We start from the raw sequence: 22,556 nt of genomic DNA on the forward strand, positions 1-22,556 counted from the left end.
TACCAACACTTTTGTTTGGTAAGTTTAAAAAAATAAATGAAACAGCTTTGTTAGGAGCCATCCGATTATGAGAATTCGTCAGTGTTGCCCTGTCGGTGTTACACAACAACAGCAAATTTGTGCACTGAACTCCCTTGCTACGTCACAGTTTTATACTACTGTGCGCCTCAGTAAGAGGGAACGAGGCAACAAGTAGGAATCTAATGTAGCATTGCGCACTCATTGGACATCAAAAAATGCACTACACTGTTGTCCTTTCAAGTTACTATGATGGTATTAATCTTTTTCCAATGATCATTTTCAAGCTCAAAGCAATGCCAAAATCTTCTGAAAGAGCACCAGGTGGTGTTGTTCACATACATGACAAGGTTTGGACGGATGAGGCTGGTATGAAATCATGGATTAACAGAGTGTGGGAGAGAAGAAAAGGTGCTTTACTGAAGAAGAGTTGTCTTCTTGTGCTAGATCAGTTTAGTATTCATTTTAAAAATTCTGTGAAAGAAAAACTGAGACAGGGAAATACAGAGCTTGCTGTTGTTCCAGGAAGACTTACTTCACAATTGCAACCTCTTGATGTCTCTACAAATAAATCATTTTGGTGTGTATGAGAGAGGAATGGAACAAATGGATGATGGATGAAACCCAACATAATTTCACACTGAGGGGAACTTTAAAATGACCTAAAATCAAACGTGTGAGGATAAAACAGTCGTGGTCTAGAGTGACGGAAGACATTATTGTTTTAATATTTCAAGAAGTGTGGCACAAATAAATCTCTCAATGGCAGTGAAGATCATCTTATTTACCGAGAGGACAACAGTGAAAACAAAGAGCAGGAAGAAGTGTAGGTCATGATTTTCGGGGATTTTAAAGCTCAGTTTGGTTTCATAAACTAAGAATTTTTTTTAGTCAGGCTTGGCAATCTAATAATGAAAGTGGATAAATGCTATTTAAAAAATACTGCTTAGAAAGTAAGGTGCATTCTACAGTCTATAGCATCTTATATCTGTAAAATAGAGTAGATAATATTATCAGATATGAAGGTGGTCTGAAAAGTTGTCGGCCTCAACCAGAGATCGCACCACTACTCGTGTGATTCCCCCCCCCCCCCCCCCACCCCCCCCCCCTTACGTTGGTAGACATATTAGTACAGCAAGTCATTTCTGGCAGCAGTTGACTAGGTCATTATTTGAAGCAGTTGTGGTATGCGAGGCAATGAAAATGGAAAAAAAACTGAGAATCGTGCAATGATTAAGTTTTTTGTAAACATCAGCCGAAATTGATTTGCAGGTAGTAAATGTGTACAGCGGCTCTTCACCTTCAATTTTCACTGTGGAGAAATGGGTGGTCGAGTTTAAATGTGGCCATAAAAATATCCAAGATAATCCACGTCAAGGGCATCCAAAAAGTGAAAGGACACTGGTAATCATAGACAAAGTGCACAATATGATTGTGGAAGATCACTGTATAAGGTGCACGAAATTGCTAACGCTCTAGGGACATCGAGGGAATGTGTTGGTCACATCTTGCACGAAGAGTTCAAAATGAGAAAGCTTTACACAAGTTGGCTGCCACGTGTTCTCACTGCTGACAACAAACGCATTCACACAACACTTTCCAAAAACTGTCTGGTGCATTGTAAGGAAAACAGAAGTGATTTTTTGCGTCGATATGTGACAGTGAGCGAAACCTGGAGTCGCACACCTGAATCCAGATATCAATCTTTGGAGAGGACAGAAGATGGTTTTTCAGCTCCAAAGAAGGCAAGGACGGTGCCACCGGCAGTAAAGATCATGGCATCAGTGTTTTGGAATGTCAAAGGAATATTGTTCACTATCCTGAAAAGGATAAAACCATAGCTGCAGAATATTACTCTCAACTACTGATGAAACTGGAAGCAATCATTCGTGAAAACAGACCCAGCTTGAAGAAGAAAAATATTATTCTTTCTTCAGGACAATGCACCTGACCACAAACCTGCCATGACAATGGGGGAAATTGAGGGATTTGAACTGTGATGATAATGATTGGTTTGTGGGGTCGTTAACTGCGTGGTCATCAGGGCCCATACAAGGTCCCAATTTTTACACAGTCCAATTTTTTCACAATCCGATCTAGCCACTGTCATGGATGATGATGATGATTGATGATGATGATGGATGATGATGATGATGACACCACAAACACCCAGACCCTGGACAGAGACAAAATCCCCAACCCGGCCAGGAATCAAACCCGGGACTCCGCGATTTGCTCTACGAAGAGCTGGAATACCCACCCTATTCCCCAGATTTGGATCCCTTGGACTGACAATCTACCGTATTTACTCAAATCTAAGTCGCACTTTTTTTCCAGCTTTTGTAATAAAAAAAAAACTCCCTGCGGCTTAGAATCAAGTGCAAAGTAAGCGGAAGTTCTGAAAAATGTTTGTAGGTGCTGCCACAACTAACTTCTGCCGTCGAATATACGTAGCACTACAAAGGCATGCTTTGCAGGCACAAAGATAACAAAGATAAATACTGGCAGCAAAACCTCTGCATCATTAAATCAATTAAAAGAAAAGGTATAAGAATGTAAACATTATGCCACGTATTCTTTCATGTTTGCTGCTATCTCATTTAAATCCTGTCTGCCTAATAAACTATGAAACTAGAGTGAGATAACAGCAAACGTGGAAGAATATACATATCATGTCATGTTTATATTCGTATTATTCTTACGCTAAATAGTGATATAGTCAGAAATTAAGCATGGCAGCTGACTAGATTTTTAAATCTAAGATGACCCTCATTTCTGTGCAGAATGTAATGTACTAAAGAGGCATCTGCAAAGATTTTCAAACGGAGTAAAATTGTCGCTAAACTTTCGTTAGAACTACTTCTACCATATGCAGTCTATTATCTGGTTCTTGTTCATCATTATCAAAGAAAGCAGCAGTGTAAGTAACAACAAATAGCAGTCTCTTGCCAGTGTTTTGCGTATGAGACAATTCCTCTCTTTTTTTTGTGTGTGTGTAAGCGGCGGTAGGGTACACAATAGCAAGCCATGCCACGAGTGGCAACAGGTTGTAAACACTCAGTATCAGAACGCGACAAACAATGCATCACACAGTACAGTAATGCATTTTCAGCTTAAAGTGACGTTAACACCTATAACAAAGAGAACGGCACTTATCAGATCAAAGAAAAATAAGCAATCAATTCAAACCAGACGAAGCACGTGAAAAAGGAAGGGTACCCGTATAAATACGGATGGAGCGCCTGACACATAGCAATGGCTACTTGCTAAAGTTTAACTGTTAAGCTTACAACACGAACCAAACTACTGTGGCTGTGTCTTCATCCGTTCGACCATGTTACAATGGACCAACTTTGTTTCGATTTGGAGGTGCGGTCTAAATCTTTTCTCTCCCCTTGAATTTAGAGTCTCAAATTTCAGGTGCAGCTTAGATTCAGGAAATTTTTTTTTTCCTCGATTTCGAGTCTGATCTTTCAGATGCGGCTTAAATTCAAGTGCGGCTTAGATTCGAGTAAATACGGTATTCTTAAAGCTGAAGAAATACCTCACTCGTCAGCACTTTTCGTCCTCTCGAGAAGCCACTGTGGCTCTAGATAAGCACTATGCAGGACTACTGGAGGAACACTACAGAGAGAGAATAATGGCACTGGAACACTGCTGGATGAACTGTACTGATGTTAGAGGAGGTTATGTTGAAAATTAAAACTTAACTGAAAATATAAATTGTTGAGCGAGAACTTTTCAGAGCGGACCTCGCACTCACCCAGTTGCGGGAGTTCGCCGCCCTCTCCCGGAGAAGGCGGTCCAGCTCGGCGCCCTCCCCAGTAGCGAACTGCTCGGCCACCCGCTTCACGTCCTCCAGCTCTGCCTCGCTGCAGAAGGGCCGGCACGAGTCCACGAACCTGCTGACAGCGACACAGGCCGTGATCCGATAGCAGTAAATTTCCAACTTTATGGAAAATGAATGGAAGAGTGAGGAATCTCTCCGGTTTTCACAATGTGACCGACTGCTGAAGCATCGCCTGGTGCTCAGCTGAATTGTTGATACAACTTTCAGAGACAACTTGTAACAAAGCAAGTTTGGCCCTCAACATCCTACACTACTGGCCATTAAAATTGCTACACCAAGAAGATGACGTACTACAGACACGAAATTTAACTGACAGGAAGAAGATGCTGTGATATGCAAATGATTAGCTTTTCCGAGCATTCACACGAGGTTGGCGCCAGTGGCAACACCTACAACGTGCTGACATGAGGAAAATTTCCAACCAATTTCTCATAAACAAACAGCAGTTGACCGGCGTTGCCTTGTGAAAAGTTGTTGTGATGCCTCGTGTAAGGAGGAGAAATGCGTACCACCACTTTTCCGACTTTGATAAAGGTCGGATTGTAGCCTATCGCGATTGCGGTTTATCGTATCGCAACATTGCTGCTCGCGTTGGTCGAGATCCAATGACTGTTAGCAGAATATGGAATCGGTGGCTTCAGGAGGGTAATACGGAACGCCGTGCTGGATCCCGACGGCCTCCTATCACTAGCAGTCGAGATGACAGGCATCTTATCCACACGGCTGTAACCGATCGTGCAGCCACGTCTCCATCCCTGAGTCAACAGATGGGGACGTTTGCAAGACAACAACTGTCTGCACGAACAGTTCGACGACATTTGTAGCAGCATGGACTATCAGCTCGGAGACCGTGGCTGCGGTTACCCTTGACACTGCATCACAGACAGGAGCGCCTGTGATAGTGTACTCGACGCCGAACCTGGATGCACGAATGGCAAAACGTCATATTTTCAGACGAGTTCAGGTTCTGTTTACAGCATCATGATGGTCGCATCCGTGTTTGGCGACATTGCAGTGAACGCACATCGGAAGCGTGTATTCGTCATCGCCGTACTAGCCTATCACCCGGCGTGATGGTATGGGGTGCCATTGGTTACACATAAGTTCGCATTGACGGCACTGTGAACAGAGGATGTTACATTTCAGATGTGTTACGATCCGTGGTTCTACCTTCATTCAATCCCTGCGAAACCCTACATTTCAGCAGGATAATGCACAACTGAATGTTGCAGGTCCTGTACTGGCCTTTCTGGATACAGAAAATGTTCATCTGCTACCCTGGCCAGCACATTCTCCAGATCTTTCACCAATTGAAAATGTCTGGTCAATGGTGGCCGAGCAACTGGCTCGTTGCAATATGCCAGTCATTACTCTCTATGAACTGTGCTACCATGCTGAAGCTGCATGGGCAGCTGTACCTGTACACGCCATCCGAGCTCTGTTTGACTCAATGCCCAGGCGTATCGAGGCCGTTATTATGGCCAGAGGTGGTTGTTCTGGGTACTGATTTCTCAAGATCTATGCACCCAAATTGCATGAAAATGTAATCACGTGTCAGTTCTAGTATAATATATTTGTCCAATGAATACCCGTTTATCATCTGAATTTCTTCTTGGTGTAGCAATTTTAATGACCAGTAGTGTAATTTGTCTTTTATACTCCTAATTACAAGGTGTACAACTTTGTTTCCACCGTTTGCTGATATGTGGCAACAACAGTAAGTAGCGGTCAAAAGAAAAAGATTGCAGACATGGACCTCAGTCAACATAACCTCATTCAAACATTAGTTGATTTGTGTCTCCATCATAAAGGTGTTCTTGATTGAAAATGTCAGTTTACGAGCCTAATTCTTGTCATTTGCATGTGGTGTTACTGTTTTATTTCAGTATCAAGAAAACAGTCACTGGGTCTCATCAAATGCCCTCAACTACGTACAGTAAACATGCTATTAGGGAAAGAATGCGTTGTGAGTGGTTTCAACACTTCAAGAACTGTGATTTTAACGTCGTATACTGGCATAGTGGTGGACGAGAGAATGTTTTCCAAGATGCAGAATTGGAGACATTGCCGAATGAAGACTCGTGTCAAACTCAAGAAGAATTGGCACTGTTAGTGTAAGTCACACAGCAAGCCATTTCAAAATGTCTCAAGACTATGGACATAATTCAGAAAGATGGAACTTGGGTCCCGTGTGAGCTGAAACCGAGAGACACCGAATGGTGTTTGTGAACAGTTGCTTCAGAGGCAAAAACAGAAGGGATTTCTGCATCGGATTGTGACCGGGGATGAAAAATGGGTTCATTACGATAACCATAAATGCAAAAAATCATGTGGATATCCCGGCCATGCTTCCACGTCGACGGCCAAACCGAATATTCACAGCTCCAAGATCGTGTTCTACATTTGGTGGGACCAGCTCGGCATCATGCACTATGAGGTGTTAAAACAAAGTGAAACAACAACACGTGCTCTTTAGCAAATGCAATTAATGCATTTGAGCAGAGCGTTAAAAGATGAACAGCCGCAATACAGCGAGAGGCACGATAAAGTGATTTTGCAGCAGAACAATGCTCAACCCCACGTTGGAAAAAGAGGCCAAAATGTACTTGTAAGCGTTAAAATGGAAAGTCTTACCCCACTTGCCGTATTCTCCAGACATTGCTCCCTCTGACTATCACCTGTTTAGATCAATGGCGCCTGGCCTGGCTGACCAACACTTTCGATATCACGAAGATGTCACAAATTGGATCGATTCGTGGATCACTTCAAAAGATGAACAATTGTTTCGACGCGGGATTCGTACGCTGCCCGAAAGATGGGAGAAAGTAGTGGCCAGCGATGGAAAATACTTTGAATGATACATGTACAACCAATTTGTTTCATTAAAGCCTCAGATGTTGGGGAAAAAATGGCGGAAGCTATGTTGTACACCTTGTACAGTAACCAGGATCTATACCAGCTTTTTCCCCCCATGCTGTTTGAAGTGTTGGCAGACGTGCCAACACTGTTTTGTTGGAGGAGACCGAAATGCACGCTATAAGCTCACGCAGGCTGGCGTGAGGTCTGAAACAGGATACGTAATGAATGCTATAAAGAAAAGTACGTAGCTTCTGGAATACTTAACTTTAATCCACATTTGTAGAACATTGCTCTTGTTGATACATTAATAGAATCTAAATATCTATACTGGTAATGGCGCCTTGCTAGGTCGTAGCAAATGTAGCTGAAGGCTATGCTACTATCGTCTCGGCAAATGAGAGCGTAATTCTCAGTGAACCATGGCTAGCAACGTCGGCTGTACAACTGGGGTCGAGTGCTAGTACGTTTCTCTAGACCTGCCGTGTGGTGGCGCTCGGTCTGCAATTACTGACAGTGGCGACACGCGGGTCCGTCGTATACTAGCGGACCGTGGCCGATTTAAAAGCTACCACCTAGCAAGTATGGTGTCTGGCGGTGACACCACACTGTTATTCATCCCAAAAGTTTCATTGATAGAATCCATTATCTGAGCACACATTACATGAATTTACACACTAACGTAAATTTATTTCCCCTGTGAAATATATTTATTCACATAATGCAATTCACTGTTATGAACATTTTCGATTAATTAGTTTTGCTGGAAATGCTGTATTTCAAGAGTTACTGTATTTCAAATTTTTCAATCTAGAAGGCATCCATAAAAACCCAGTGAGCTAATAAATAGATTCAGTAAAGTAGATGATCTAAAAGCTGTAGACCAATTTTTACTCATTTCAAGGAATTTTCTGAACCCAATGACACCAATAACAAATACGTAATTGCCATAATTAAGAATTATGTAATTTTTAATATTGAAGTTTTAATAATCAATATGCATGCCACATCTTAAAATCAGGAATCCCCATAGTGTAAGCATAACTTGGTTCTGAATATTTCAATAGCCACTACTCATATCGATAATTTAATAACAGAGTCTGACAGTATGTATTACATCTATTTAAAGAGGAATAATTTGACCTAGGGAAATTTAAAATAACAATCAAATAACCAACATTACATTATATGCTAATGCGTGTGTATGCAAGGACGAAATACATAATTCTGTCTATGACGCTTCTGGTTTTTCTTAGAATTAAGTCTTGGTCAGTATGTAACTTGTTCCAGAATTTCAGTACTCTCTACACTGTGTAGTCTATTGTTTGAACTAGCCTCAGGATTATTTGATGATATGAGCATTGACTATTATAAGCAGTGAAAGACTTAAACAAGTAACATTTGTAAACATGTCACCGTACCTTAACAAACAATTATCGTCATTCTGTGTGCCTCGTGTACGATTTGTTGATCTGCAATAGGAAAAATTAGTTTGTATGCCAATTAATTCACAATTCTCATCCTTTCGGCAGAATATAATTTAAAGGTAATCAAATGTGAGTACAAGGAGATCTACATAAACATTTTCGATCTGTAATCAGGCTCGATCTTTAGCAACGGGAATCAAACTCCATAAATAAATATGCGAAGTAATTGTGTGTGAACGTCTGAAAAGAGCTACTGGACTTTTCTTTTTATTTATTAAGAGATACAATCCTGTAATGAACATTTTAAGCTAAAGGACCAGTGGCATGACTACCAAGAAGAAACATTAATCTACAGGTAGGTTCACCTCGTATCCGTATTAAGTAAATCTTCCGATACCAAATGTCGGCTCTGTTCCGTGACGTAATGATATTGTGGCATATGATATCATACTTCTGTAAACAGGAAAAGAACAGAACACCGTCAATATCTTTTGAAATGTATACTGTGGTGACAGACTGACGTGTGGCATAACCTGAGGCCTAGGTTGGGTGTTAAGCTTGTGTGTCACCTAGATATGGTCCACCATCCATTCTGCCTCATCCAGACTCACTGATGCTAACTGAATATTTTGGTTGCATGTGACTATTTTCTGACCTAATACAAGCTCAAATTATGTACCACAGACATGCAACAGCAATGACAGCGCACTCTCACCAGAAAGGAGGTAAATGGCCATCAGGAAGCATCCAGATGTTTTGCTGGGATAATACAGCCAGGGCTCCTCGGGTTAAAAGGCAGATTTCCTGCGAGGAACCTGCAATAAGGGGATGATCTGTCTTACCCAGATGGGGGAGAGAGAGACAAAGATTTTTTTGTGTCTCACTAGCACTCATATTAGAATGGGAGGGAAGGATGTCAGGGGAGGTGCTTGTACTAACTTTATTAAACTCCCTAGGTATCTGTCAGAGACAGCAAAGGACTTGGAAGGGCAGTTGAACGGAATGGATAGTGTCTTGAAAGGAGGATATAAGATAAACACCAACAAAAGCAAAATGAGGATAATGGAATGTAGTCGAATTAAGTCGGGTGATGCTGAGGGAATTAGATTAGGAAATGAGAGACTTAAAGTAGTAGAGGAGTTTTGCTATTTGGGGAGCAAAATAACTGATGATGGTCAAAGTAGAGAGGATATAAAATGTAGACTGGCAATGGCAAGGAAAAGTTTTTCTGAAGAAGAGAAAATTGTTAACATCGAGTATTGATTTAAGTGTCAGGAAGTCATTTCTGAAAGTATTTGTACAGAGTGAGAGAGTATGGAAATGACATGTGTACGATAAATAGTTTGGATAAGAAGAGAATAGAAGGTTTCAAAATGTGGTGCTACAGAATAATGCTGAAGATTAGATGGGTAGATCACATAACTAATGAGGAGGTATTGAATAGAATTGGGGAGAAGAGGAGTTTGTGGCACAACTTGACCAGAAGAGATCAGTTGGTAGGACATGTTCTGAGGCATCAGGGGATCACCAATTTAGTATTGGAGGGTAGCGTGGAGGGTAAAAATCGTAGAGGGAGACCGAGAGATGAATACACTAAGCAGATTCAGAAGGATGTAGGTTGCAGTAGGTACTGGGAGATGAAGAAGCTTGCACAGGATAGAGTAGCATGGAGAGCTGCATCAAACCCGTCTCATGACTGAAGACAACAACAACAGGTATTTAGAGAAAAATATCTCATGAAACACTAGTTACTACTCACTGAACTGAGGCCATAAGTATGCACATGCCTCCCAATTTTTCAGCGAGAAGGCACTGTGACTGATCACTCGATGGAAGACTGTGTGACTGCTAGGTAAAAATGATGATGTAGCTGAGATAGGTATTGCAGGGATAATCACAACAACAGCTACAGATAAAGCTACAGAAAAAGGAAGAGACCTATATATGTGCTTCATCGATTTAGAAAAGGCATTTGGCAATGTGGTTTGGGACAAGCTGGCGACTATTATGAGGGAAAAGAGAGTGGACTGGAAAACCAGAAGACTTATAAACTCATTATACCTTAATCAAAAAGTTTCAGTTAAAGTGAGAGGAGAAAGTACAAATTGGATCAGACTAGGAAAAGGAGTCAGACAAGGATGCTGTCTATCACTTACTCTTTTCAACCTCTACTTGGAAAATATGATTGACCAATGCTCATTAGATGACAAAGGAGTAGAAATTGGAGGAAGAAGAGTAGGGTGCTTGAGATTTGCTGATGACATGGTCCTTCTAGCCACAGGGGAAAAAGAATTACAGGATTCGGTGGACACCATTGCAACTAACTGAAAAAAAATATGGAATGAAAATTAACACAAATAAAACAAAAGTATTGGCAATAGGAGGAAATAAAAATTGTGCTGAATGGAGAAACACCAGAACAGATGCAAAATTTTAAGTATCTTGCAAGCAGGATAGACACCGACTGGAAGTGCACCACAGAAATTAAAACAAGGATAGCAATGGCAAAAGAGGCGTTTTATAAGAAAAGGAGAATTATCTGCAGCGGTCTGGACAGAGAACTCAGGAAGAGACTCATAAAATGTCTTGTATGGAGTGTTCTTCTATATGGCGCTGAAACATGGACTATGGGGAAAAAAAGACAGAGAAAGGCTGGAGGCTTTTGAGATATGGACATGGCGGAAGATGGAAAGAATAAGTTGGATGGACAGAGTAAAAAATGAAGAGGTACTGAGAAGAGTGGGAGAGAGAAGACAGTTACTAGATGTAATAAAGAGAAGAAAATGAAATTGGATTGGGCATATATTAAGAAAGAATGACACACTGATAAAAACAGTTTTAGAAGGTTATGTAGAAGGGAAAAGGAAGTGAGGAAGGAAGAGATTCCAGATACTGGATGACATGATGGACGGTACAACATACAGCAGCCTTAAGAAGGAAGCAATGGATCGCAGAAAATGGAGAGGCAAAGGACCTGCTAATATAGCAGATAACTGATGATGACAGAGAAGCTATGAGGCTCTACTGTGCTCTATCATGACGTATTATGTCAATGGACACTTCGCTTCACCATTGGGAAATCACCCCGGAAGTAGCTGTAACACCATTCCACGGTGTTAGACATGACAATGCTCCTTCACAGCTTGCTTCATGTCTCACGTAACTTTCCAATGTGCTGGTGCTTTGAGTTTCTACATCTACATCTAGATAGGTACTCTGCAAGTCACCATATGGTGCATGGCAGAGGGAACCACGTACCACTACCAGCCATTTCCTTTCCACTTCTACTTTCAAATAGAGCGAGGGAAAAATGACAGTCTATACGCCTCCGTACGGGCCCTAATTTCTCGTATCTTATATTCGCGATCCTTACGTGCGACGTGTCCTGGCGGCAGCAGAATCGTTCGGCATTCAGCTTCGAAGGCCAGTTCTTTAAATTTTCTCAATAGTGTTCCTCCAGGGATTCCCATTCGAGTTCCACAGCATCTCCACAACACTTATGTGATGCTTAAACCTACTGGTAACAAATCTATCCCATCTCTGAATTACTTGGGTGTCCTCTTTCAGTCTGACCTGGTACGGATCCCAAAGACTCGAGCAATATTCAAGAATAAGTTGCACCAGCATCCAATACGCAGTCTCCTTTACAGATGACCCATACTTTCCAAAATTCTGCCAACAAACTGAAGTCGACTATTTGCCTATACTACCACTTTTCCACATGCTCATCCCATTACTTCTTTTTTTTTTTTTTTTTTTTTTTTTTTGCAATATTACGCCCAGACATTTACCAGGTGTACCGGTATGAAATGAGCATTAAGATACAAATGTGTCAATGGGGAACATTTGTTGTAAACGAGCCTTAATTATTTTTTTTTTTTTGTTTGGTTGGTACGACATTTGTCAAAGATATTTAGTATACATCAAGTCACGGAACAAACAACAACGTATGTTTTCATCTTGTTAACAATGTCGAATTTTGTACCAGAAAGTGATGATTTGCGGAAAGCATTAATTTTTTGTCTTCATTTGAAAAAAAGTGCTGCAGACTCGCATCAAATGCTTGTCGAGGCACGTGGTGATCGTGCTCTATCAGAAGCAACATGCAAAAGATGGTTTCAACAGTTCAGAAATAATGATTTTGATGTAAGAAATGAACGTGGAAAACCACAAAAAAGTTCGAAGACACCGAATTGCAAGCAATATTGGATGAAGATGATTCTTTGAGTCAGAAGCAAATGGCAGCAATGCTAAATGTTGCACAACAGACAATTTCTGACCGTTTGAAACCTATGGGAAAGATCCAAAAGTGTGGATAATGGGTGCCACATGAATTGAACGAAAGACAGATGGAAAACCGAAAAACCATTTGTCAAATTTTGCTTCAAAGACATGAAAGAAAATCAATTTTGCATCAAATTGTTACTGGCGATGAAAAATAGATTTATTTTAAGAATCATAAACGGGAAAAATCATGTGTTAATCCAGGACAACTATCAACATCAGGTGCAGGGAGGAGGCAGCATAGCAGTCCATTAGAACAGTTGAGGAGAAAAACAAGGAACATCAGCAACACATGCTCAACAATTATCAAACACTGCCTCAAATATAATCACAATATGAAATATGATGAGGCCAGTAATTTTATGGGACAGTGAAACTACAGTATCTGCTGAAATACACTGAGGTGACAAAAGGCATGGAACAGCAATATTCACGTATACAGATGACGGTAGTATTGTGTACACAAGGTATAAAAGGGCAGCGCATCAGCAGACTTGTCATTTGTACTCAGGTCAAACCATGTCAAAAGGTTTTCGAGTGATTATGGCTGCAGGACACGAATTAACAGACTTGGAATGCAGAAAGGCTGTTGGAGCTAAATGCATGGTACATTCCATTTCGAAAATCGTTGTTGTTCTTGTTATTGTTTTTGTTGTGGCCTTCAGTCCTGAGACTGGTTTGATGCAGCCCTCCATGCTGCTCTATCCTGTGCAAGCTTCTTCATCTCCCAGTACCTACTGCAACCTACATCCTTCTGAATCTGCTTAGTGTATTCATCTCTTGGTCTCCCTCTATGATTTTCACCCTCCACACTACCCTCCAATACTAAATTGGTGATCCGTTGATGCCTCAGAATATGCCCTACCAACTGATCCCTTCTTCTAGTCAAGTTGTGCCACAAACTCCTCCCCAGTTCTATTCAATACCTGCTCATTAGTTATGTGATCTACCCATCTAATATTCAGCATTCTTCTGTAGCACCACATTTCAAAAGCTTCTATTCTCTTCTTGTCCAAACTATTTATCATCCACATTTCACTCCCATACATGGCTACACTCCATACAAATACTTTCAGAAACGACTTCCTGACACTTAAATCTATACTCGATGTTAAAAAATTTCTCTTCTTCAGAAACGCTTTCCTTGCCATTGCCAGTCTACATTTAATATCCTCTCTACTTCGACCATCATCAGTTATTTTGCTCCCCAAATAGCAAAACTCCTTTATTACTTTAAGCATCTCATTCCCTAATTTAATTCCCACAGCATCCCCCGATTTAATTCGTCTACATTTCATTGTCCTCGTTTTGCTTTTGTTGATGTTCATCTTATATCCTCCTTTCAAGACCCTGTCCATTCCGTTCAACTGCTCTTTCAAGTCCTTTGCTGTCTCTGACAGAATTACAATGTCATCGGCGAACCTCAAAGTTTTTATTCCTTCTCCATGGATTTTAATTCCTACTCCGAATGTTTCTTTTGTTTCCTTTACTGCTTGCTCAATATATAGATTGCACAACATCGGAGATAGGCTACAACCCTGTCTCACTCCCTTCCCAGCCACTGCTTCCCTTTCATGCCCCTCTACTCTTATAACTGCCATCTGATTTCTGTACAAATTGTAAATAGCATTTTGTTCCCTGTATTTTACACCTGCCACCTTCAGAATTTGAAAGAGAGTATTTCAGCCAACATTGTCAAAAGCTTTGTCTAAGGCTACAAATGCAAGATACGTAGGTTTGCCTTTCTTTAATTTATCCTCTAAGGTAAGTTGTACGGTCAGTATTGTCTCATGTGTTAGAATATTTTTACGCAATCCAATCCGATCTTTCCCAAGGTCGGCGTACATTAGAGTATGTTGTTGATATCTGGTATTGGCAGTTTACTGATGACTGAGGTGGTGTCAGTTACCAGACCCATCTAAAGCAACGTTGTGCCGACACTGACCTCTCCACGGTGTGCTCCAGAGATGGCAGGGGCAGCGGCGGCAGCAACTCGTCCTGCCCGAACGTCGTCTGGCTGCTTCCCTCCGGCACGACGTACAGTGCGCGCACGCCCGCAGTCAGCGGCAACGTCGCTCCGGCGGACAGCGGCCCCACAGCCTCCGTCACGACGGGCACGCCATCTCCACTGCTGCCCTTGCTGCTCCAGATTCCCATTGTCCCAGTGCTCCCCTCTGCAATACGTCACAAAACTCAACTGCATAATTTTCTTTACGGTACGCTGCAATATGGTATCGATCTGTTCATTTTGTCACTTTCGTATGTGAAATTCAGACATACCATTATCGATTTATTTTTGAAATAATGTTTGTATAAATAACAATTATGTCCATGATCCTGTCACATCCGATCTAGCTATTAATATTCTGTTTAAACTTAGTTTTTACAATCACAATGCAAAATTAAAATATTTCGAATAATTATTTCATTTTATAAAATTAAAAACTATAAATTCATATTCTTGTAATGAGTGTGCAAAGGACTTAAAACCAATATCATTCTTTTACTCAAACTCATGTAAAAATCTGTTACTTACTATCTTCATATTTTTGAACAGAAGTGTAATAACATACACTATGCGATCAAAGTGTCCGAACACCCCCCCAAAACATTTTTCGTATTAGATACAGTGTGCCGCCACCTACTGCCAGGTACTCCATAACAGCGACCTCAGTACTCATTAGACATCATGACAGAGCAGAATGGGATGCTGCTCTACAGGACTCATCGATGTCGAACATGGTCAGGTGATTGGGTGTCACTTGTGTCGCACATCTGTATGAGAGATTTCCACACTCCTAAACATCCCTAGGTCCACTGTTTCTAATGTGATAGTGAAGTGGAAACGTGAGGGGATACGTACAGCATAAAAGCGTACAGGCCGACCTCGTCTGTTGACTGACAGAGACCGTCGACAGTTGAAGAGGGTCATAGTGTGTAATAGGCAGAAATCTATCCAGATTGTCACACAGTAATTCCAAACTGCATCAGGACCCACTGCAAGTACTATGACAGTTAGGCAGGAGGTGAGAAAACTTGATTTCGTCATCGAGCTGCTGCTCAAAAGCCACACATCAGGCTGGTAAATGCCAAACGACGCCTCGATTTGTGTAAGGAGCGTAAACATTGGACGATTGAACAGTAGAAAAAACATTGTGTGCAGTGACGAATCGCAGTACACAATGTGGCGATACAATGACAGGGTGCGGGTATGGCGAATGCCCTTTGAACATCATCTGGCAGTGTGTGTAGTGCCAACAGTATAATTCGGAGGTGGTGGTGTTATCGTGTGGTTGTGTTTTGCATGGAGGGGGCCTGTACTCCTTGTTGTTTTGTGTGGCACTATCACAGCACAGGCCCACATTGATGTTTTAAGCATCTTTATGCTTTCCACTATTGGAGAGCAATTCGGGGATGGCGACTGCATCTTTCAACACGATCGAGCACCTGTTCGTAATTCACAGCCTGTGGCGGTGTGGTTACATGACAATAACATCCCTGTAATGGACTGGCCTGCACAGATTCCTGACCTGAGTCCTTTATAACACCTTTGGGATGTTTTGGAATGCCGACTTCCTACCAGGCCTCACCGACCGACATCGATACGTCCCCTCAGTGCAGCACTCTGTGAAGAATGGGTTGCATTTCCCCAAGAAACCTTCCAGTACCTGACTGAACGTATGCCTGTGAGAGTGGAAGCTGTCATCAAGACTAAGGGTGGGCCGTCATCATATTGAATTCCAGCATTACCGATGGGGGGTGTCACGAACTTTTAAGTCATTTTCAGCTACGTGTCCGGATACTTTAATCACAAAGTGTACAAGTTGAAGTTTGAGTTCAATGTTCTGTTGCTCAGAGAGAGAAATTGTAAATAAATTAATATTGCTATTCAAAATGGAAGTTGAAGTTAATTCATACAATAGCCACCTCCGCTCCTAGTACATGAAAGGCAACAATACAAGACTTTAATGGAATAACCACACTTTATATTCGCCAAGAGCAACCGTATAACAGATAAGTAAAATTGTTACACTTCTTGTTCACAAATAACTTTTGAAACATTGCAGCATACTCATTTTTTTGGAGTAAATTACAGTTATAGTCATTGTCTGAATCTATTTGGTATTTGAGAACAATAGTAACAGAAGAGTTTCAACTGGTTAATTTTTCTGAGTGACTTTGGTCTCTGATGCCTTCGAATAATACAATCACAGATGAGACACCACAATGTAATCAAGGATGTAGTGTGCTGCACTGAAGGTTGTGATGATGCACGGTATTGTATAAACCGCTACAGAGTGCCCAATTACTGTGATCCCACTCCTAAAATATACACTTTTTATATTATTTGCTCTATCTTCCAGGCAAAATTTAAATATTTCAAATAATTATCTCATTTTATAAAATTGGAAACTATAAATTCATATTCTTGTAATGAGTTTACAAAGGACTTAAAACAAATATCAATCTTTTACTCAAACTCGTGTAAATGTCTGTAAGTTACCAACTTCATATTTTTGAACAGAGGTGTAATAACACACACTATGTTATCAAAAGTATCCAGACACCCCCAAAAATGTTTCTTATCCAATCTGTAATTTTGAAAATCTTATTATTTAGTACACAGTTTATAGGATGCTGATGATAACAGTTTACTGAGAAAAAAATTATTTTGAGTAATACCGGAACTTACAAGTAACTAAAATCAAGTGCACTTCAAAATTTGACCCCACTGATAATTGTCTGTTCTAGGATTGGCATACCGGTACCTTAATTCAAAAGTACTTATTCTCCCCTTTATACACAGCATCTTACCTTTTCTGAAATCTGTGTACTGCAAAAGTTACCTACATTCAAAATTGTCGGTTTCTAGACTGGTAAAATACACTCCTGGAAATGGAAAAAAGAACACATTGACACCGGTGTGTCAGACCCACCATACTTGCTCCGGACACTGCGAGAGGGCTGTACAAGCAACGATCACACGCACGGCACAGCGGACACACCAGGAACCGCGGTGTTGGCCGTCGAATGGCGCTAGCTGCGCAGCATTTGTGCACCGCCGCCGTCAGTGTCAGCCAGTTTGCCGTGGCATACGGAGCTCCATCGCAGTCTTTAACACTGGTAGCATGCCGCAACAGCGTGGACGTGAACCGTATGTGCAGTTGGCAGACTTTGAGCGAGGGCGTATAGTGGGCATGCGGGAGGCCGGGTGGACGTACCGCCGAATTGCTCAACACGTGGGGCGTGAGGTCTCCACAGTACATCGATGTTGTCGCCAGTGGTCGGCGGAAGGTGCACGTGCCCGTCGACCTGGGACCGGACCGCAGCGACGCACGGATGCACGCCAAGACCGTAGGATCCTACGCAGTGCCGTAGGGGACCGCACCGCCACTTCCCAGCAAATTAGGGACACTGTTGCTCCTGGGGTATCGGCAAGGACCATTCGCAACCGTCTCCATGAAGCTGGGCTACGGTCCCGCACACCGTTAGGCCGTCTTCCGCTCACGCCCCAACATCGTGCAGCCCGCCTCCAGTGGTGTCGCAACAGGCGTGAATGGAGGGACCAATGGAGACGTGTCGTCTTCAGCGATGAGAGTCGCTTCTGCCTTGGTGCCAATGATGGTCGTATGCGTGTTTGGCGCCGTGCAGGTGAGCGCCACAATCAGGACTGCATACGACCGAGGCACACAGGGCCAACACCCGGCATCGTGGTGTGGGGAGCGATCTCCTACACTGGCCGTACACCACTGGTGATCGTCGAGGGGACACTGAATAGTGCACGGTACATCCAAACCGTCATCGAACCCATCGTTCTACCATTCCTAGACCGGCAAGGGAACTTGCTGTTCCAACAGGACAATGCACGTCCGCATGTATCCCGTGCCACCCAACGTGCTCTAGAAGGTGTAAGTCAACTACCCTGGCCAGCAAGATCTCCGGATCTGTCCCCCATTGAGCATATTTGGGACTGGATGAAGCGTCGTCTCACGCGGTCTGCCCGTCCAGCACGAACGCTGGTCCAACTGAGGCGCCAGGTGGAAATGGCATGGCAAGCCGTTCCACAGGACTACATCCAGCATCTCTACAATCGTCTCCATGGGAGAATAGCAGGCTGCATTGCTGCGAAAGGTGGATATACACTGTACTAGTGCCGACATTGTGCATGCTCTGTTGCCTGTGTCTATGTGCCTGTGGTTCTGTCAGTGTGATCATGTGATGTATCTGACCCCAGGAATGTGTCAATAAAGTTTCCCCTTCCTGGGACAATGAATTCACGGTGTTCTTATTTCAATTTCCAGGAGTGTATTTTGGAATGTGAACCTTTCAGTATTTCAGGGTTATTGTCTGTTAGTCCTAATTTTGTTGTTGTTAAAGATGGGCAGTTTTCCCAGGATAACATCTTAATTTATGACAATATAATGTAATTGGATACATAAAAAAGTTCTCCTCGCCAAGTAACAGCTGGACAACAAACATATATAAAAAAAGGTTTCATGCATGAACGCTTTCAGAGTTAGTGTCTGGTTAAAGGGAAGGAAGAGGGATGAAGGAAAAGGATTGGAAAGATTTAGGAAAAGAGGTAGGGTTTGAAAAAGTCACCCACAACCACAGGTAGAGGAGACTTAGTCAATGGGATGAGAAGGAAAGGCTGATTGTTGGGCACTGCACCGATGAGATTTGAAAACCTGAGAGCTTACACATCTCTAGCCTATCTTCCACTCTTAAGCTCTCAGATTTTCAAATCTCATCCGACACTCTTCTTTCCTTCTCATCCCATTGTAATGGTTCTTTATTTACGTGACCATTACAGCACTCCAACCCCAGTTCTCGATACCAGTAATATTGTACTACTTTTCTGCGAAGTAACAGACATATTTTTGTGACAATATTCACATTTGGTTTTATTAATGTATATGTACTCCAATGTATCGATATATTACAGTGATATGGTTCTCGTGCATATTCATTTCTGTGAGACTGTCATAATCTTTGACTTACTTGTAACCGTTTTGGCACGAATGCGCACAGAGCGGTCTTTGTTTCACTTTGCAGAAGTTAAGTTGTTATTTCGCTTTGTAAAAGAACAGTCAAGTCTTGTGTTTGGTTAAAGTGGAAAATAAATGTATGAAGATTGATACAAAACTGCTTTCTTGATGATGTGACAATTAAGAAGAAGTATATGTGAATTTACAAAAATTTAATAAAAATGTGGATTGTGAACACCAAGTCAAAAATTATTTCTACCATACCATTGTTCTGATCTGCGATTGTTTGATCATTAAGAATTTCCAGAAAAACGCATTTGTTAGGTCTTCGAATATTGCTAAAATACCGATGTGGACCTTCTAGCAGTCAAAGTGGAATCACCCTAGAATCAACAAGATGAGCCATAACAACTTCGACAAAATCTACGTGGAAATCCATTCAAGATAAGTGCCAAAATTAATGACTTCTTTACAGTGACTTCATTATTTCCATTCTGACGATACCATCCACAGTCAATAACTTTGTTGTTGCCCGATAAAGCGAACATATGCTGTGTGAGAAACATTATTAATCTGATTTCTAACCTACTTTGCAAGCGGTGGTATTGTTAGGCCATCCAGTGAGTCTCCCCTGACCCGGGGTCCTGGGTGACTTTTCTGAACTCTACTCACCCCTCTTCCTTCCCCTTCACCACTTCTGCCTGAAGGAGGAGCCACTGGCTTCCAAAATCTTGCATACATAAAATCTTACTTATGTACCTGTGTTGTCCTGCTGCCACTTGGAGAGTAGATTTTTTATCTAAGCAATTACATTATATTGTCAAAAATTTCTTATTTTCATTGTTATCTTGATTTAAGAAATATTTCAATTACAAAATCAGTGTTCCTAGACAAGTCTTAGCAGTCTAATAGGGTTGGGTTGTTTCAGGGAGGAGACCAGACAGCGAGGTCATCGGTCTCATCGGATTAGGGAAGGACGATGAAGAAAGTTGGCCGTGCCCTTTCAGAGGAACAATCCCGGCATTTGCCTAGAGCGATTTAGGGAAATCACGGAAAACCTAAATCAGGATGGCCGTACACGGGATTGAACTGTCGTCCTCCCGAATGCGAGTCCAGTGCGCTAGCCACTGCGCCACCTCGCTCTCCCAGCAAACAATCCAACTTCCACTCCATAAAATAGAATGACAATTTACACTTTTCTGAGTATATTAAATGAAATGTTAACCACAACAGCATCCCTGCCTGATGCATATTTGTACGAGTGTGGTTCGAAAAGTTCTCGGAATCACAACGAGAGGTCAGTGCTAGCGCAACGAGTTGTTCACGTGATATTCACCGGACTGTTGCCTGTAAACACGGGCCACGTCAGTGCTCTCGTAAGAGTGCTGTGGTGGTGATGTGGCTCTGTTTTCATTCCTGCATAGTGATTTGCGATGATGGGGAAAAAATAAATAAATAAATAAAAAATTTTTTTAAAAAATAAAAAAAATCGAGATTCAAGCAGCAAGTAAGTACATCATAAAGCAAGGTATCAACTGTTGCCAAGGGACAAATGAATTTAAATTTGGTCGGAAGAGCTTAGATGATGATCCACACAGTGGTCAACAGAGATGTGTCACTACTCCAGAAATCACTGCAAAAGTGCACAAAACGGTCACAGAGGATCGCCGATAGAAAAAACTTGAAATTCCGCACACTTTCCAGATGTCATCTGAAAGGGTATATCACATTTTCACTGAAGAATTAGAAATAAAAAAAAAATTATTTGCAAGATGGGTGCAGCGACTCTTGATGCTGGATCCAAAACGCGTGAGAATGGACATATCGGAACAATGTTTGGCTCATTTTTGGAGAAAAGAACAAGATTTTTTGTGCCAGTTTGTGACCACAGATGAAACTTGAGTGCACTACTACAACAATCAATACAGTGGAAACATGCTGATTCTCCACCATCAAAGAAAGCAAAGACTATTCCTCCAGTGGGGAAAGGTCACGGTATCAGTGTTCTGGATGCGAAGGGGATTCTGTTTGTAGATTATCTCCCCACTGGGCAAACACTTACTGGAGAATATTATCCTAACCTCCTGGACAAATTACAACAAATGATATGTGAAAAACGGCCAGGTTTCACAAGGAAGAAAGTCATCTTCCATCAAGACAGTGCGGGCCTGCACACATGTGCCATCGCCACAGCAAAATTACACAAACTAAAGTACGAATTGTTGCCACAGCCACCTTATTCACCCGATATGGCTCCGTCAGACTTCCAGCTCTTCCCAAAACTGAAAATTTTTCTTCGTGGATGAAGATTCACTTCAAACAAAGAACTGATAGCGGGAGTTGACAAATATTTTGCAGGCCTTGAGACAATGCAATTTCGAGATGGGATCAAGACACTGGAACATCATTGAACCAAGTGCATTAATCTACAAGGAGACTACAATGAAAAATAAAAATACAACTCAGTGATGTAAGTACTTTTTTCTATTCCGTTCCTAGAACTTTCCAAACCACCCTCGTATTCCATGCTTTTCCTATCTTTTGTGTTACTATATAAAATTTATTAGCATGCTATTTTAACACTTTATGATAACTGCCCTAAATACATCATCCTCACATAGGTGTCGTCGATAAACACACAGTCAATCGGCAGCTAGCACTCAAAGGCCATGACCACTACATATCCTGTAACTGTTTGTTCATGTACTCAGTTGGCAACCAATATCCATCTTGTAAAACTCTGTGGCAACCTATACTAGTGTAGTAACGAAAGTTGTATGCCAGTTCAATGATCTGATGTATGAAACTTATGAACATTAATAGCCTACTGATCAAAATCGTGATTGATAGTGTTATGCACACATCACTGAAAATCTATTCCTGTGATGTTGTCAGTGATTGTTTTAAAAATCACTTCAAAAGCCTTGCAATCAATGAATGAACTTTGAGAAGGGGGAGGCTACCAAGGAACACAATCAGCAAGTCAAGTAAACTAACAGATCTTCTGACGATTTACAAGAAGATTTATATCAGTGAAATTTCAGTGTAAGACTTACATCCAGATTTATATTCCAAACACAGTATAATGAAATTAACTTATCCTGTATTGACAAATTGGACAAACTTCTTTTT

General features: G+C 41.6%; 1 protein-coding gene across 3 annotated transcripts in view; it reads right to left on the reverse strand.

Annotated features, from left to right (window-relative positions):
- The window catches only part of LOC126108811 (peroxisomal carnitine O-octanoyltransferase), a 234,135-nt gene that overhangs the window by 197,275 nt on the left and 14,304 nt on the right, over positions 1 to 22,556 (reverse strand). For all 3 annotated transcript variants that reach the window (XM_049914177.1, XM_049914175.1, XM_049914176.1), the window contains exons 2-3: positions 14,381 to 14,609; positions 3,782 to 3,920 (exon numbers count right to left, since the gene is read on the reverse strand). In XM_049914177.1, the coding sequence (XP_049770134.1) occupies positions 3,782 to 3,920; positions 14,381 to 14,592 (351 nt within the window). In that variant the 5' untranslated portion in view covers positions 14,593 to 14,609. The remainder of the gene's footprint in view (positions 1 to 3,781; positions 3,921 to 14,380; positions 14,610 to 22,556) is intronic.

This window comes from Schistocerca cancellata, chromosome 11 (genome assembly GCF_023864275.1).
Source record: "Schistocerca cancellata isolate TAMUIC-IGC-003103 chromosome 11, iqSchCanc2.1, whole genome shotgun sequence".
NCBI lineage: Eukaryota > Metazoa > Arthropoda > Insecta > Orthoptera > Acrididae > Schistocerca > Schistocerca cancellata.